Source organism: Tachypleus tridentatus, chromosome 9 (genome assembly GCF_004210375.1).
Source record: "Tachypleus tridentatus isolate NWPU-2018 chromosome 9, ASM421037v1, whole genome shotgun sequence".
Taxonomy (NCBI): domain Eukaryota; kingdom Metazoa; phylum Arthropoda; class Merostomata; order Xiphosura; family Limulidae; genus Tachypleus; species Tachypleus tridentatus.
This window is the reverse complement of record NC_134833.1, coordinates 103,219,842-103,235,441: the sequence shown is the minus strand read 5'-3', so window position 1 is coordinate 103,235,441 and position 15,600 is coordinate 103,219,842. Positions and strand designations below refer to the sequence as shown.

The window sequence follows — 15,600 nt, the reverse complement described above, 5'->3', positions numbered from 1 at the left end:
TTCTTATAATTTTGAGAGAGACTAGCTGTGGTCGATGCCACCGAACTCTCATGCCTTGGTGGAAGCTCAATCAAGCCAAATGGCCCTCTTTTACTGCTCTCGCAGAACTCAATCCTGCCATTGTCTGAAAGCCATCAATAGACAACTGTGTGGCAGCAGTAACTGACTGTATTATACAGGTAGCTGCTCAGTGTATTCCAAACACCTCATTTTCTATGATATCCTCGTCCATGGTGGAATCCTGCTTGCTACATGGCATGGAAGGCTCATAAACGGGCCTGGGATACTTATCTTGGGTATCCCACACTCTCGAAGTGCATCACTTTTCAGCAGGCCCGTGCACATGTTCGGTGGGTAAGACATAAAAACCAGAAGGACTCTTGGATTAAGTTCTCAACCACCATATCTTCTATCACCAGTTCCAAAGTCATATGGGATAAGATTTGAAAAGGTCAGTGAGCAATATAATTCTGTCTCCCTCTCGATCTTGCTCTCTGATGACCAGGAGGTAGCTGATACCTGGAGCATCACCATTACTCTATGTGAAAGCCTTTGCCAGGTATCTAGCACTTCTGCTGCTTCCTTCACCTTCTTAGCCATCAAGACCTGAGCAGAAGGATCACCTCTTTCCTTTTGAGCTGACTGTCTCTATGACTATAATCATCCCTTTACACTTGTAGAACTCAAACTGGCCCTATATTGGTCTGGCCAAATTTTAACCAAATACTGGTCAGACCTAATGATGTACACTATGAAATACTGTGCCATCTATCTCCTGCTCTTCTTGCTATTCTTCTGATTGTTTTTAACCAAATTTGGCTGGAAATTGTTTTTCCTGATGCCTGGTGTCAGGCTATTGAACTACCTTTCTCTAAGCTTGGGAAGGATCCCAAGATTCCTGCAAACTACCATCCAAGTGCTTTGGCAAGCTGTCTCTGTAAGACCTTAGAAAGGATGGTTAATGCTCATTTTGTTTGGTTCCTCAAACAACCTCCTTTCACCCACCCAGTGTAGGTTCTGACAGCAGCACTCCATGGACCACCTGATTCGACTTGAAACATCAATCAGAGAAGCCTTTCTCAAATTACATCTTGTATCAATATTCTTTGACATTGAGAAAGCTTTTGATACAACATGGAGGTATGGCATTTTGCAAGACCTCCATTTATATGGGTTATGTGGCTGTTTGCTCATTTTATTATAAATTTTTTAATGAACAGGCGATTCCAAGTTCGTATGAGTTTGACACTTTCCCGTTCTCTTCTACAGGAACTTGGAGACCCTTGGGGCTGTGTTTTGAGTGTCACACTTTTCATTATAAAGATTAATGCTATCACTGAACAACTCCCTCTCATTGTTGCAAACGGGCTCTATGTCAACCACTTTCACGTCTCATGTCAGTCATCGAACCTGAGGTATGTTGAGCAAAAGCTACAGACTGTCCTCAATCATTTACTGAAGTGGATCACAGCAAATGGTTTTAACTTCTCTCTCTCTAAAACCATTTGCATGCACTTTAGCAGCCAACGGGATATTCACCCTGATCCTGAACTCTGTATCGGTGAAGTTGTGCTACTTGTGGTCCCTAAGACAAAGTTTTTGGGACTAACCTTTGACCATAAGCTGACCTTTATACCACACATCAAGCAGCTATGAGTAAAATGTATAAAGGACTGAACGTCTTCCATTTCCTCCTATTCAATTGAAACTAGACTATGGATCACTGGTCTGTGGCTCTGCCAGGACCTCAACCTCGAAGATGCTGGACCCTGTTCATCATCAGGGACTTTGGCTCTGTGCCGAGGCTTTCTGCATTTCCTCAGTTCAGAGCTTATACACAGAGTCTCATGAACCTCCTCTACACCTCTGCTGTTTCAACTGTTTTTATTGTGTGCTTCAAACTTCATTCCTTATCAAAGCATCCCACCTGAGGTTGTGTTTTCCTTCCTCAGTGGGCCAAGCTTTTTCAGAACAGATGATCTGCTCCTTTTGGCTTTTGTATCTATGTGCAGTTGGATGAGTTGGGTCTCTCCTTGAATAATATCCACTGGTCAACCCATCCCACCATAGCTTATTACCATCTGAACATCCTCCGTGTCCTCTCTTTCACCACTTTGGGAGCAAATCGATGTTCTTTGCTAAAAATATATTGTGCTCTTATTTGATTGAACCTAGACTATGGGTCTCTAGTCTATGGCTCTGCCAGGATCTTGGCCTAGATGATAATGGAGCCCATTCATCATCAGGAACTTCAGCATTGAACTTGGGAAGTGCAGAATGTTTACAACTGTTTTTACTGTATGCTTTGAAACCTCGATCCTTACTACAACATCCCACCTGGGGATGTGTTTTCCTTCCTCAGTGGGCCATGTTTTTTTCAAAACAGATGATCTGCCATTGCTCTTTATGGCCTTCATATCTAGGTGCAGTTGGATGAATTGGGTCTGTTCTTGGATAACATTGTTGTATCCACTGGTCAGCCCATCTCACCATGGCTTATTACCATCCCAAAATATGATCTTTTTTAAGCCATCTGAGAAAAGCAGATCCTCTTGATTGGAAGTATCACCTTCTATTTGCCGAACATCTTTCAAACCATCCTTCCATTCTCATTTTTACGGATGGTTCAAAATCAGGTTACTCTGTGGGCTCATCCATGTTTTGTTGTGGTTTGGTGGTTACACACAGAATCTTTTCTACAGTTTCTGTGTTTACTGCTGAAGTGTATGTCATTTCTCTTGCCCTGGATCACACAGAAGCTGAGCAGTACTCGAATTGCACTATTTATACTGACTCGTTTATTCTCCACTGGCCCTGGAATCGCTTCACGTTAGTTCTCACCCTGTTCTCGCCAATATTCAAAACTGACTGGCCCATTTCTGTTTAACATCTACTTTTATCCAGTTTTTCTGGATACCAGGCCACATTAATATTCACAGGAATGGGCTTGCCAACACTACAGCTAAACCTGTCTGCTCTGGCACTATCACTGCTGTGCCTGTTCCATACATGGATTATCGTCCCATATTCAAGGCTGGGCTCCATGCTCGTTGGCATGGAACTTGGAGGGAGCAACATGAAAACAAGTTTTTCCAAATAAAACCCTCTATTGGACTTTGGCCATATTGTTTTCATGAGGATTGGAAAGAAAAAATTGTCCTAACTAGTCTACTCATTGGTTACAATTTTGTAACTCATCGTTTTCTTTAATCTGGGACTGATGCACCAATGTTTGTCTGTGTAAGACTCATCACAATGAGCTCCATTTTACTGTCTTACCATCGTTACAACTCTTAACAACAGCACCATTTTAAACATGTTTTGTCCCAAGGCTTATCCATCATGTTAGACAGTGTTATTGGCAATGGTGACACTGTTCATCTTAGAAATGTTTTTAGTTTTTTAAAGGCCATTAACCTTTTTAATGCTATTTAAGTTTATTAATTTATACATTAGACTTTTTTTAATGTGATTTCCTTTTAAGAATCACAGTACATCTAGTTTGATTTGAAATTAGAAAATGACTGTCATGTCAAATAACTCGAAACCAGGACTTGAAGGGCCAACTTCAGGTGTCCAACACTGCTGTTTGAACTACTTTTTAGTCATCCTGGGGAGTTATAATAATTAAAATTTTGCCACAAGTATTTTAAAACTTGTATTACTTTACTTTCTGAAAACAGCTATAATGTCAAATAACTCAAAACCATGACTGTAAAGGCCAACTTCAAGTAATTGATGCTGATTTTTGAACTTATCCATTAGTCATTCTGGCAAGCTATGATAATTACAGTTATACTACAAAAAGTCCGTTACAACTTGTATTACTGTAGTTTTTCTGTTACTGCTGTAGACAAGGTGTAAAAATTGGATTTAATGCAATTTATGTTTTTAATTCAAAATTCAACATTTTGTTTTACCTTAATTGTTTTATGAATTTTTATAATTTTACTTTAACTTTGACCAAATGTTTGGTGCAGATAACCTAGTTTCTTTGTGCCATAAAACACCAAACCAACCAACCAACCAACCAACCATTAACATTATCATGTGACCTAGTACTAAACTTTTCACAAACATTACTCATTATGCTGAAATGAAGAATTGTGGGATCTGTTACAATTCTTGAACTTGTTTCTTTATTTTTTAAAGTAGACATATCTCTGATTTATAACTTGGGTTTAAGGTGGTTTTGGTGAATTTATATTGCATTTCAAAGATTTTGTGAATTCATGTTTTTTGTGTTTCTTTATGATTCAAATGTCAAGAGAACACAATGTAAATAATTAAAAGAAACTGTATTTATAAGATATAGATTGAGCTTGACCAAGAATATTGTTCATAAAAATATTACCTAGTCTGGTTTAATGCCATTTTAAAAGGTTATAGTATTGGTCATTGATAAATCTGTCATTTTTATCTGTGGTTTATATGTGTAGCCAGAAGTGATGACAACTGTAATTGACAAAATAAATATTTTAATGAACACCACCAGGTTAAAACTTGCTTATATGTAAATTGGAGGTTTCTGATCAACAGTAAGAGAAAGTTAAATTATAATATGATATGAAACATTTTTAAGGTATTTCACATCAATATTTACTAAATTTCACAGAATAAAAACTTATAGAAAACTAAATCATATTATATGAATATTGAAAGCAGAACTATATATCATTTAGGACATTTGTACTGAGTTTATACAATTTTTGAGCATTCCACAGTGAAAAGGAAAAATATATTGAGGATGTATCATCCCACTAGCAAGTGTTAATATTACTTTGTATGCCTGTGTAAGAATAATAAATCTGGAAGAATATGTAGGATGTTTAATGGTTTATTATAAACTTGATTTTTGTTTTTACAGCAGAGAAAATTGGCTTACAAAAAGTAAGCAAACTTCTGGTAAATTAAGGATTTCTCCTAAAGAGGTAAGCTCTAAGTTTTATAGTAAACATTGAAATTATAAAGAGAAGTGAATTTCTGTGTGTTATCTATATAGGGTTGAAAAGCCCTTAATTTGAGGCATTATATTGAAAAGTTTTTGAATTTCAAACATTATCATGAAACTTATTGATATATATATAGAAAACAAAAATGAATATGCACAAGAAATTAAATTTTAACTCGTTGCTTTATATCCTGTAGGTAGTCTTTCAGACCAGTTTCCTGTTGCTAATAATTACCAATTTCATATCTTTACTGATTCAGATGTATGGGTTAAACAATTTAGCTCTGTCAATGCCTGTGAAAAATAATAGGTACTAAGCTATTTGTTACTGTTGAAAGAAGACAATTGGCCTCTCCAAGATGGGAAAGCATTTTGGTTGCAAATCGTTGTCAATCTGTTTTGAACATTGATAAAATATGTTCTGAAGACATAAGTTGTGAGAACATTGCAAATAATTTCAGCATAGTACTCTTGTAGGTTAAATTAAATTGAATAAAAATTATTGATGCTTATTCTTTGATAGATTGTTTAGGCAGAGTATTCATGATGAAACTTTGTTGAATGGACGGCAACTGCCTGTTGTGGAGACACAAGTGTAGAGGAAGACGTTTCGAAAGTCTTCTGCCTTTTATCTTCAGGTCAGTGTGTGTGTGAGGTGTTGTCGGTCTTTTATAGTGTCCTGGTGGATTGTGAAGAGCATGTTATGACCTGAAGAAGAAAGGCGGAAGACTTTCAAAACGTCGTCCTCTAGACTTGTGTCTCTGCAACAGGCAGTTGTCGTCCATTCAACAAAGTTTCATTATTGATGACTATGCTTCCTACAACAGTTTTGAATCAAAATTAATGTATGGTGAAAAAAAGACAATTTATTTGTGTGGATTTGGCATTGTTGAGTACTTGAAAGGACTAATAGATAATTAAAGGGCAATTTATCATTTTCTTTGAAGGAAGTTTGAAGAAAAAAAAACAAAAGTAAAGAACGTAGGTAAATTTAGTGGTACATTTCTGGGATGGAAACAGAATTATGATTTACTAATTGGAATAACAGTTCATAGCTAAGAATTGATATGAGTTGGATGTTGCAAGTGCTTAGCAAAACTATGATCAATTATGCATAAATATATAAATTGGTATAAAAGAAATAATGTGATGTAGATGGTTAAAATATTTTGCATGTATACACACTGGTGTGTGTGTGTGTGTGTGTTGAATTTCATATTAGATAACATCATGGAGAGCTTTGTATAAACTTATAAAACAATTTAATATAATATGTGTTGTTGTAAGTTTAATTATTAACTGGTTAGATTTCAAGGTTTATATAAAATTATTGATTCTTACAAGAGCTAATGATGTGTCTGAACAATTCAAATGTGGAGTATTCAACAGTGAGCTGACAATTGCTAATATAGTTCATATAAGCATGGGTTAGCCCAGAGTGAATTGGACATAATGGAGTTTTTTGCAGATTGGATGCTTCATTGATGAGCATTGGATTATGTACACTTCACATAATTCACATCTCCTTCAAAACTGGAGCTGAGGTAACAGGATGGGATATTATTTCAAGCATGTTATGAAATCAGTAGTATCTACTCAAAGGTTCACCTGCTGGAAGAAAAAACTGCTTTCATTGCCATTGAAATTCACAAGTCATCAGTTCTACTCAATACTCCTAGACACTCATGAACTTTGTCACAACCTTATCAACAGACTGAATATATCATTGATCTAACTGATTTACAAACATTCTTTATATTAACTGTTTTAATCAGTGTAATGATGAAAACGATCAATTTATTGTAAATTGTGACTTATTTATTGCTATTCTGTTTTTGTTAGTTTGTGCTTATCATTTATAGATATGTATCCATTACCATTCATTTTATGCTAATAATAACATTTTGATTATATTCTTTTAAGTTATTTCCTGATATATTATCAATACATCTTGTTTTATGATTTGTCTGAAGGTGGAATAAGTGTATTTTTAAATTAACTTATGCAAATAAAATGTTTATCACTCCTATAACCATTTTTTCCTGCAGTGTTAAATTTGCTGATTTCAGAAGAATACCTCCCAGTGGCACAGTGGCATATCTGTGAACTTACAATGCTAGAAACTGGGTTTCAATACCTGCAGTGGTAGAGCACAAATAGCTATTTATGTATCTTTGTGCTTAATTACACACAATTCAGAAGAATAGTTTAAGGAGGAAAGTGCATAACTTAAAAACTGTTGAAGAAGATTGTGATGTGAAACTTGATACTCCTGAGAAATGTTGAAGTGTTTCAGTCATCATAGTGACCAAGTAAAGTTGTGTATTTGTGGACTGTCATTGAAGATGAATATATGCTTTATTTTATGCTGTAAATTTGACTGTAAACATAGTAGAGGAAGTTTAACTAACAACATTTCACATTTTTACTCCATAAATGAACATAGTGTCATTGTTTCAGTTATTTATTACCAAGCTGATGTATAGGCATTTGTCAGGCTTGGCAAAAATATTCAATAATTGAAGATCTTGGAAAATGTATTTCAGAATTAGAATGGGCTTCCATTTTTAGATGACCCAAGCTGTATAAATTCTGCATCTTAACAATATTAAGATACAGATACAGAATTTTTTTAACTTATGTCTCAAAATACAAAAGAGTCAAAGAGATTTACTGAATATTATGAAATAGTTAACAGTGTAATTTTTATCTCGGAGAAACAGTAAATATTAACAGTATACAAGGTCATCATTAGGAAATAACATTGTTCTAATAATTACAAAATTACTTATTAAATCCTTTATCATGCTGATTCAGACTACTGATAAAATTTTGAGCATTATTAGCTCAATTTTTCATTAAATAACTTTATTTCATATATTTTATAGTATTTCAGACTATTCAGATTTCCTGTGTGATTCTGTAAAGAATACTAATTGTTTAATTCTCTAAACAATGAGATTTGAAATTTTCTTCTTAAATGTATCTAGTTTTAAATTTGAATCTCTCAGCAAGCCCCTAATATTACAAAGAATATATACAGTGCGTTTATATATATATATATATATTAACAGACATGTTTCAATATAGAATACAGGAGGTAAATATGAATGGCAATAATAAACAATGTTGAAAGTGACCCCCGTTGGCATCAATACAGGCTTGGATCCTTCTTATTTTGTTTCTAAACACATCTATCAGTTGCTGGCTTGAAATCGACTGAATGAATGCTGTTATCACTGCTTTCAAAACTGCACAGTGACTTTCCGAACACCCTGTATATACATATGTAAACGTGCTTGCTATAATTCCATCTCTATTTGTCTACTACACTATCGTTTCAGATATTTAACAAGTTTATTGTGAAAGGTTACTTATGACTTGAAAAATTGTGAAGCCTTCTTAATCTTATGTTTCTTTAGACATATGATTTTACTGCTGATGACCTGGAAGATCTTGGTGAAATTGGTCGAGGAGCCTTTGGAACAGTGAATAAAATGACTCATAAACGAAGTAATATTACTATGGCAGTAAAGGTGGGATTTTTAACTCCTATAATATGGGTCATTTATATTTCATAAGCAGTTTGATTTAACTAGTTACAACTTGTCCAAGCTTCATAAAACCATGCAAAAAATTTAAATCAGTAAAGATAAGAAATTTTTTAATTTTTTTATATAACTAGCATTTCTACATAGATGTAGTTCATTTACAAAAAGGACTGTGTCTAAATACTTTTAAGTTTTTGTTGTTTCATTTGAATTAATTTCAATGAAATCTTAAGAGTTGAAACACTGTTTCAAAGATATCAGAGAAAATATGTTTAAAAAAACTTACTGGGGTAGTAGTCATAAAAGATATTTTATACTCACTAATTACTGAAGAAGAAAAAAATTCGTAACTTTCAAGTATATTCATTTTACTTAACTTTTCTTATATATTTTAACTGTGAAAGTGAATCTCTACTGAATGTTATTCATTATATCCATGTAGTAGTTTAAATAGTTTATTAAATCTAACATATAATATTCTATTTATTATTAGCAAAGGAGCTGTAGTATTATTGTGCATTATGTATAACTGTTTGTGTGCATAACAAACTTTGATGTATCAACTGCAACTTAAAAGTTATTTTTAAATCTTTTGTGACTTAGAAAACATGTTAACAAGATTGAAAATACTGAAAACAATTATGTAAGTTTACAGACACTTTATTCTCAAGACAACTGGTGTAGGTATTAAAACTTTGATTAAAATCAAGTACAGAACAATGAATTACAAAAACTTTAGTCTTAAATAAAATAGAACAAAAATTTTGACAATATTTGTTACCTTAAAGATTTCTAATAATAGCAACTCAGCTGTAGTTTTGATATTATCCATGCTTAATATACTGCAGTTAAACTTAATGTAATCTTTAACAGTAAAATATGAAATATGGTATCAACAAGAGTATCTGTGTATGTGTCCTATTGTATAATTCTTAGTTTTTGTTTTGAGCTAAAAAGTTCTTGTGGTCCTAACCTCAGAGAATCCGATCAACTGTTGATGAAAAGGAACAGAAACAGCTGCTCATGGACTTAGAAGTGGTTATGAGAAGCAGTGACTGTCGTTTCATTGTTCAGTTCTTTGGAGCAATATTTAAAGAGGTGAGATTTTAGTTCAGAAGCATATCTACAAAATGAGGGCATTCTTTCACTAGAATATTTGTATTAATGCCCACTAAAACTCCTTGCTATATGTTGCTTGAAATTTAAAATGCTGTTTTATTTTTGTGAAAAATTATGGTAAATAAATTTTAAATTAACATATTCTGGATATTTTATTTACATTTTAAAAGACTCAATTAATTATGAGATTAGAGAAATATGTTCACTTAATAAAATGTGACATTCCACTATTAAAGGGGGACTGCTGGATTTGTATGGAGCTGATGGACTCATCAGTAGACAAGTTTTATAAGTTTGTGTATGAGAAAATGAATGAGACAATCCCAGAATGTATTTTAGGGAAAATAACTGTAGTGGTAAGTGACTACCTACTGTTATACAAGTTAATTTGTCTTTGTGTGTATCTGTGTTTTTCACAAAATTTAACTCTACAAATCATACTGAAAATATTTTTATTACTAGCAATGTTCAAACAATGAGCATTGGAAAGTCAAAATTTCTTGTAGATTAACAAAAAACGTGTAGAATTTTGCAAGAAAATTATCTATAATATGGGTGTTTACATATCTCAAGTAGGATTTGATGTGAAACTATGGGCTTAATAAACATTTTTCAGAAATGGATGAAACTTCACAAAAATGGTCCAAGAAATGTTTGGACAAGAAGGAGAATGGTATTGTTGTGGCTAAAATGTGTGTGAAAAACTTATTTTTGTATATTTGAATTCCCATGATATTGTAAATAAAACGGTATCTTCACTCCTTGGACCAAGGTAACATAGATGAACTTTTTTAATCTCAACTACTGTCCATTGTGATTGCAAAGATCAAGATACTGCCAAAAAGAGATTGATGTCTGGTTATTTTTTCTTTGTTTTCATATTCATCAGATAATAATAATAGTTATAGGAAATTAATCTAATTTTATTACTTCTTTCTTGATATTCTATCTTTGAGAGTTAGGGAAAGCATGGTTGTTACCTTTTTCTTACTTTTGTAAATTATACATCATGTTGCATTTTATGTTAAAGTTCAACATAATTAAAAAAAAAATTTATATCAAACTATTCAGTTGCTAAATGTAGGTGAAGTTTAGACTTGTGCTTTAATTGCATATAGGTGAATGACAAAGGTTGCAGATCAAATTCAATTTTATGATGGGTTGTCAAAGTCAAAGAGAGAGGTCAAAGTAATAATTTTATTTTCTATTTATTGCCAGTCTTGGTCTGGTAATATTATCACCATCATTTTTGCTCTCATTTTCAATTATTTGATTTAAGGGAGCATAGCAGTTGCACAATATACTGTGAGGACTTAGAATATGTTTGATTAGATTGTGGGTATTGGTTTTAGTAACTTTGTGTTGAAGTAAATAACTTCCTTTATGGACACAGAATCAAAGTTCACACACATATAGAAGCTTTTTGGTTTTAATGAGACTGTTCAGTTTCTTCTTTCCTTTAGCTTCAACATTTACTTATATTTTAAAATAATAATAAATTTCTTTGTGGAAAATCAGATTACTGAATATAAATAAAGCTATTTTAAACAGCAAAGAACCTGCTTTGTGTTATTGTCTTTGATATCCATTTAACTGAAAGAAATATCATGATGCTATAATTCAAATTAATTATGATGTTGAGCTCTTTTGTATTTATCTTATAATTTTCAAAATACTTGTAATGACCATGTGTAACCAATTTTGTTTGTTTTTCTGACAGGAAGGTTACTTTGTTTAACATTCCCCAATCCTATAATGTAATAATAAAATACAAAATTATTTATGTTTTGGTCAGTGAACGTGAGTTATACTAAAGTTTCAATGTAACATAAGAAAGTCAAATGGATAATATATTTTGTTAAAACTAAATAACTCAAAAATATAATTCTAGGAAAAGGATTATCTTTTTTTTAGTTGTTTAATTGTGGGCTGATGCTTGCCTGTAAAAAAAATTAATAAAAAAAATTGATATTGTCTTTGATATTGTACGATTTTTCACTTTGTATATATTTCATCAGACTGTCAAAGCCCTCAATTATCTTAAGGATCAGCTTAACATAATTCACAGAGGTAAGCCAATAATTTGTTTTTCTGATAACCAATGTATACTAATCTTTCAAATATAGCTAAAGAGCAAGAGAATAAAAAACACAAATTGCAAATCCAGATTTAGGTGAAATTCTTGTCATTAGAGTCTTTAGAGTTGTTATTATTACTATTAATAAAAATTACTAAAAAGAATGCGATAATAAAATACTTGAAAAGTTTCTGGTATTAAGTGAATGATAAACTAAAAATACATCCTTCATGTTGATTTGCAGTTTGTTGTATTATATTAAAATGAGAACGTTAATAATTTTAATCATCCCCCCCCCAACACACACACACACTGGGTCTACTTGGGTTTCTATTAAGAAGAGTGTATGGTAGCATTTAAACTGCATACCTTGATAGCACATACTATTTCTGAAGAGGCTTTTTCTGAGTACAAAAATTTATCATTGTTGAAGCATTATAAATAAACATGTTCTTTAAGTTTGTGTATGAAAAAATTAATTCCACAATCCCAGAGTAGATTTTAGGGCAAATGAATACAATTGTGGTAAATGCCTGTGTGCTGCTATTTTTTTTCAGTATGAATTGATAAACAATGTAAGAAAATTTGAATGGAGCCAATAAAGAAAGATATAATTAATATTATTATTATTTTTTTCCAATGTAATGTCATACATACTACTAATCAACAGATTATTTTTCACCAACATGTGCATTATATACCATAAGATTTGAAATCTGATGTTTCTTTATTATTGCAAGGTGTTTTTTTCATTAAGCCTCAAGTCAATACTTCAAGCTCTTGATGTTTAAGTTCAGTACACGTCAATAATTATGTGGAATCTTCCAATTAAACTGTGAACCGATAAAACCTGAATTATTGTGGTTTTTTGTTCATACTGTTTTTCTTTTAATTATCTGTTGATCTCTGGTTAAAGGTATTCTTTTAATCTTCTCACTATAAGTAGATCAAAGTGTCCATGTCAAATCTTTTTTTAATTATAATCAAAATATAACTGTTTTATTATTATTATATACAAATAAATTTGACATCAAAATGTAGTTATATATTCAAATTTTAATTTACTCAAATATAAAAGCCAGAGTGCATCATGTTATGCTCAATTTCATGAAATAGGAAGAGTCATAAAAACCAAAATGTATTTATCTAAATAGTGTAGTTAGGTTACTGTCTGCCCATTATGATTGTAGGGAGGAGGTTCCAAGGGGAGCATGCTATGATACCTTGCAAGTGTAGTGAGTGTTAGTATAATAAGCATAAAGTAAAGACATGGTATGGGATCACTTAGCTTAGAGTCAAATACATCTCATTTATTCTGAATGTAAAAATATCAATTCAATTTTAAACTTAAATTTCCTCCAAGTTAAGCTATTTTCTGGTATCACACCAACAATTTTAATACAAAACAAACCTGTTTAATAAATGGAGACTCTCAATTTAGAACTCAACAAATATATTTTTTTCAGTTTTATTGTCTATTCATTTCTATTTTTACTTTCAGTACACAGACTAACAATATTAGATTACACTTTTGTTGCTAAGCATGACATAAAAGCCATTGTTAAGACACAGTACTACCAAAACATATTGGCTTTTCTATATATTAGAAGTTGAAAAGTTAGAAAATCCAATCTCCTTTAGGATGAGAATTGTAACGTATGTTCTCGGTAAATTTTCCTTGTCTATAATTTTTTTACTTCTCCCTGTGAGAAATATGTATTTTATCTTAAATTACTCTTTAAAAGGCAAAGCATTATTTAGAAAATGAGACCCAGCTGTCACATCATTTTCTCTGCACAAATTACCAGAAGTTCTCTCTGATGCTTTGTACTACATTGTTTATAACCAATAGAAAACCAAAGTTTTAATTTATCAAACAACATATTGTATTACATTACCTACTGCACAGAGAATTGTCTGTTACACCTTCAGTTTGAAAGGTTCTCAACTATTGTTAGAAAACCAGTTACAGGAAATTTACTTTTTGTATGTTATTATTTGGTTTTCTGAGGTGAATTGTTTAATGTGCAGTTAACATTAGTATGAAAATAGACTTAAATTCAATTTGCAAGATATGCTAGCGAGCAGCTTTTGTGTCAAACCATTCAATATGAAAATGTGAGTTACTCATTTGCAGAGTGATTTATAACTTATGTGTCAGAATATTAGTTAGACACTGGTCAAAGGGCAAAAGAACACTAAAATTAAATATAAACACCTGTATATTGTTATGAGCTGTAAACTATTTAGGAAAAAAACAATGATAGTTTAATGTTGCAATTTTTAGTCATTCTTCAAAAAAACAATAGTAATTTAGATTTATTTTGGGTATTTTATGGTAGTTACCAGCTCAAAGAAATTGACTAAATGTAGAGAAAATAACAGATAAAATATAAAGGTTTACTGATAAAAAAAAAAAAAAGAATTATTTTGGAGGTTTTAGAAATTATGCAAATGAATTTTGACAATTTTCATTTGAAGAAAACTATATTTAATCTTAACATGAAAATGGCTTTGCACCTTACATTGACTTAGCCTGCAGTGAGAGATTAATTGCTGTAGTTAATGGCTTCCATTAAATGTATCTTTTATAAAACAGGGTGTTCGGAAAGTCACTGTGCACTTATATATTTATCAACAGACATGTTTCAATATAGAATACAGGAGGTAAATATGAATTACAATTATAAACAATGTTGAAAGTGACCCCATTGGCATCAATAAAAGCCTGGATCCTTCTATTTTGTTTCTAAACACCACTATCAGTTGCTGGCTTGGAATAGACTGAATAAAATATGATTACAAAACTGCACAGTGACTTTCTGAACATCCTGTAGATTTCATCACCAAAAATGTGAATTTTATTTTCTGATGTACATAGCTATAAAAATAGGTTACTTACTCAGTGTTAAAGGAAAGCAGAATCAAGAAAAATGGTTGTTCATTTAATAGCAATTAAAAATTATAATTTTGAATTTTGTAGATGAACTGTTTTTTATATATATTTGGCAACACAAAATATTATTCCAATTGCAAAAATAAAAGTTTTTTTTTTTAATTATGAATAACTGATAGCTCCATATGTTATTGGGAATATCAGCTACTCACTGAGTATTCTGGTGCAACAACAAAGGTACTTGTAACTAAAGGGGTAGAGCCTAGATGTTTTAACCCACAGTTATGCAATCACTGTCTGGAACCAGTTGTGGGCATGGTTTTAGCTTTTTAACTCTCTTGCCATGAGGCCTACCAGTGACATGGCAGTATGTCTGCAGACTTATAACACTAGAAATTGGTTTTCAATACCTGTTGTTGGCAGAGTACAGGTGACCCTTTGTGTGGTAATGCCATGAGCATCCATTACTACTCCTGTCACAAAGGTGTTAGTGAGTTAAATTTTTGTTTATGTTATACCAATAAGTATAGCATAAAATCATAACTTATAATACTGAATTTCTCCTAGTGTAAGAAATGTGAAAAATCTTCTCTAAGGTGTTCTCTCTTCTCTTATTTATTCACCATCCCTGCAATAAATATGAAATTTAGCACAAATTACTCACTATAAAATTGTCATTTCTCAGATAAAGCATAGTTTCCTAGCCGTAAATCTTGTTTGGTTACAGAGCCATCAAATAAAAAATCATACTCCTCTTACCTTACCCACTTGTCAAATCCTTTTTTTTTTTTCTTTTCTCAAGATTTGTTAGTTGTTCTCTCTTGTATTTAATATTGTATTATTTATAATCAGTAGAAAGCCAAGGTCTTTCATCAATCAAATCACATATTACTTTACTTTTTGAACAGAGAATTGTCAATTTTTCTTTTAGTGCTAAATTTTTCCCATAGAAAACATTGATTATCTTGGATGAAATTTTAACATCTCATGTCACATAGTAAGTAGC

General features: G+C 31.9%; 1 protein-coding gene across 2 annotated transcripts in view; it reads left to right on the top strand.

Moving 5' to 3' along the window:
- The window catches only part of LOC143225927 (dual specificity mitogen-activated protein kinase kinase 4-like), a 58,476-nt gene that overhangs the window by 21,866 nt on the left and 21,010 nt on the right, over nt 1-15,600 (top strand). For both annotated transcript variants that reach the window (XM_076456179.1, XM_076456180.1), the window contains exons 4-8: nt 4,868-4,931; nt 8,374-8,487; nt 9,481-9,600; nt 9,858-9,977; nt 11,640-11,691. In XM_076456179.1, the coding sequence (XP_076312294.1) occupies nt 4,868-4,931; nt 8,374-8,487; nt 9,481-9,600; nt 9,858-9,977; nt 11,640-11,691 (470 nt within the window). The remainder of the gene's footprint in view (nt 1-4,867; nt 4,932-8,373; nt 8,488-9,480; nt 9,601-9,857; nt 9,978-11,639; nt 11,692-15,600) is intronic.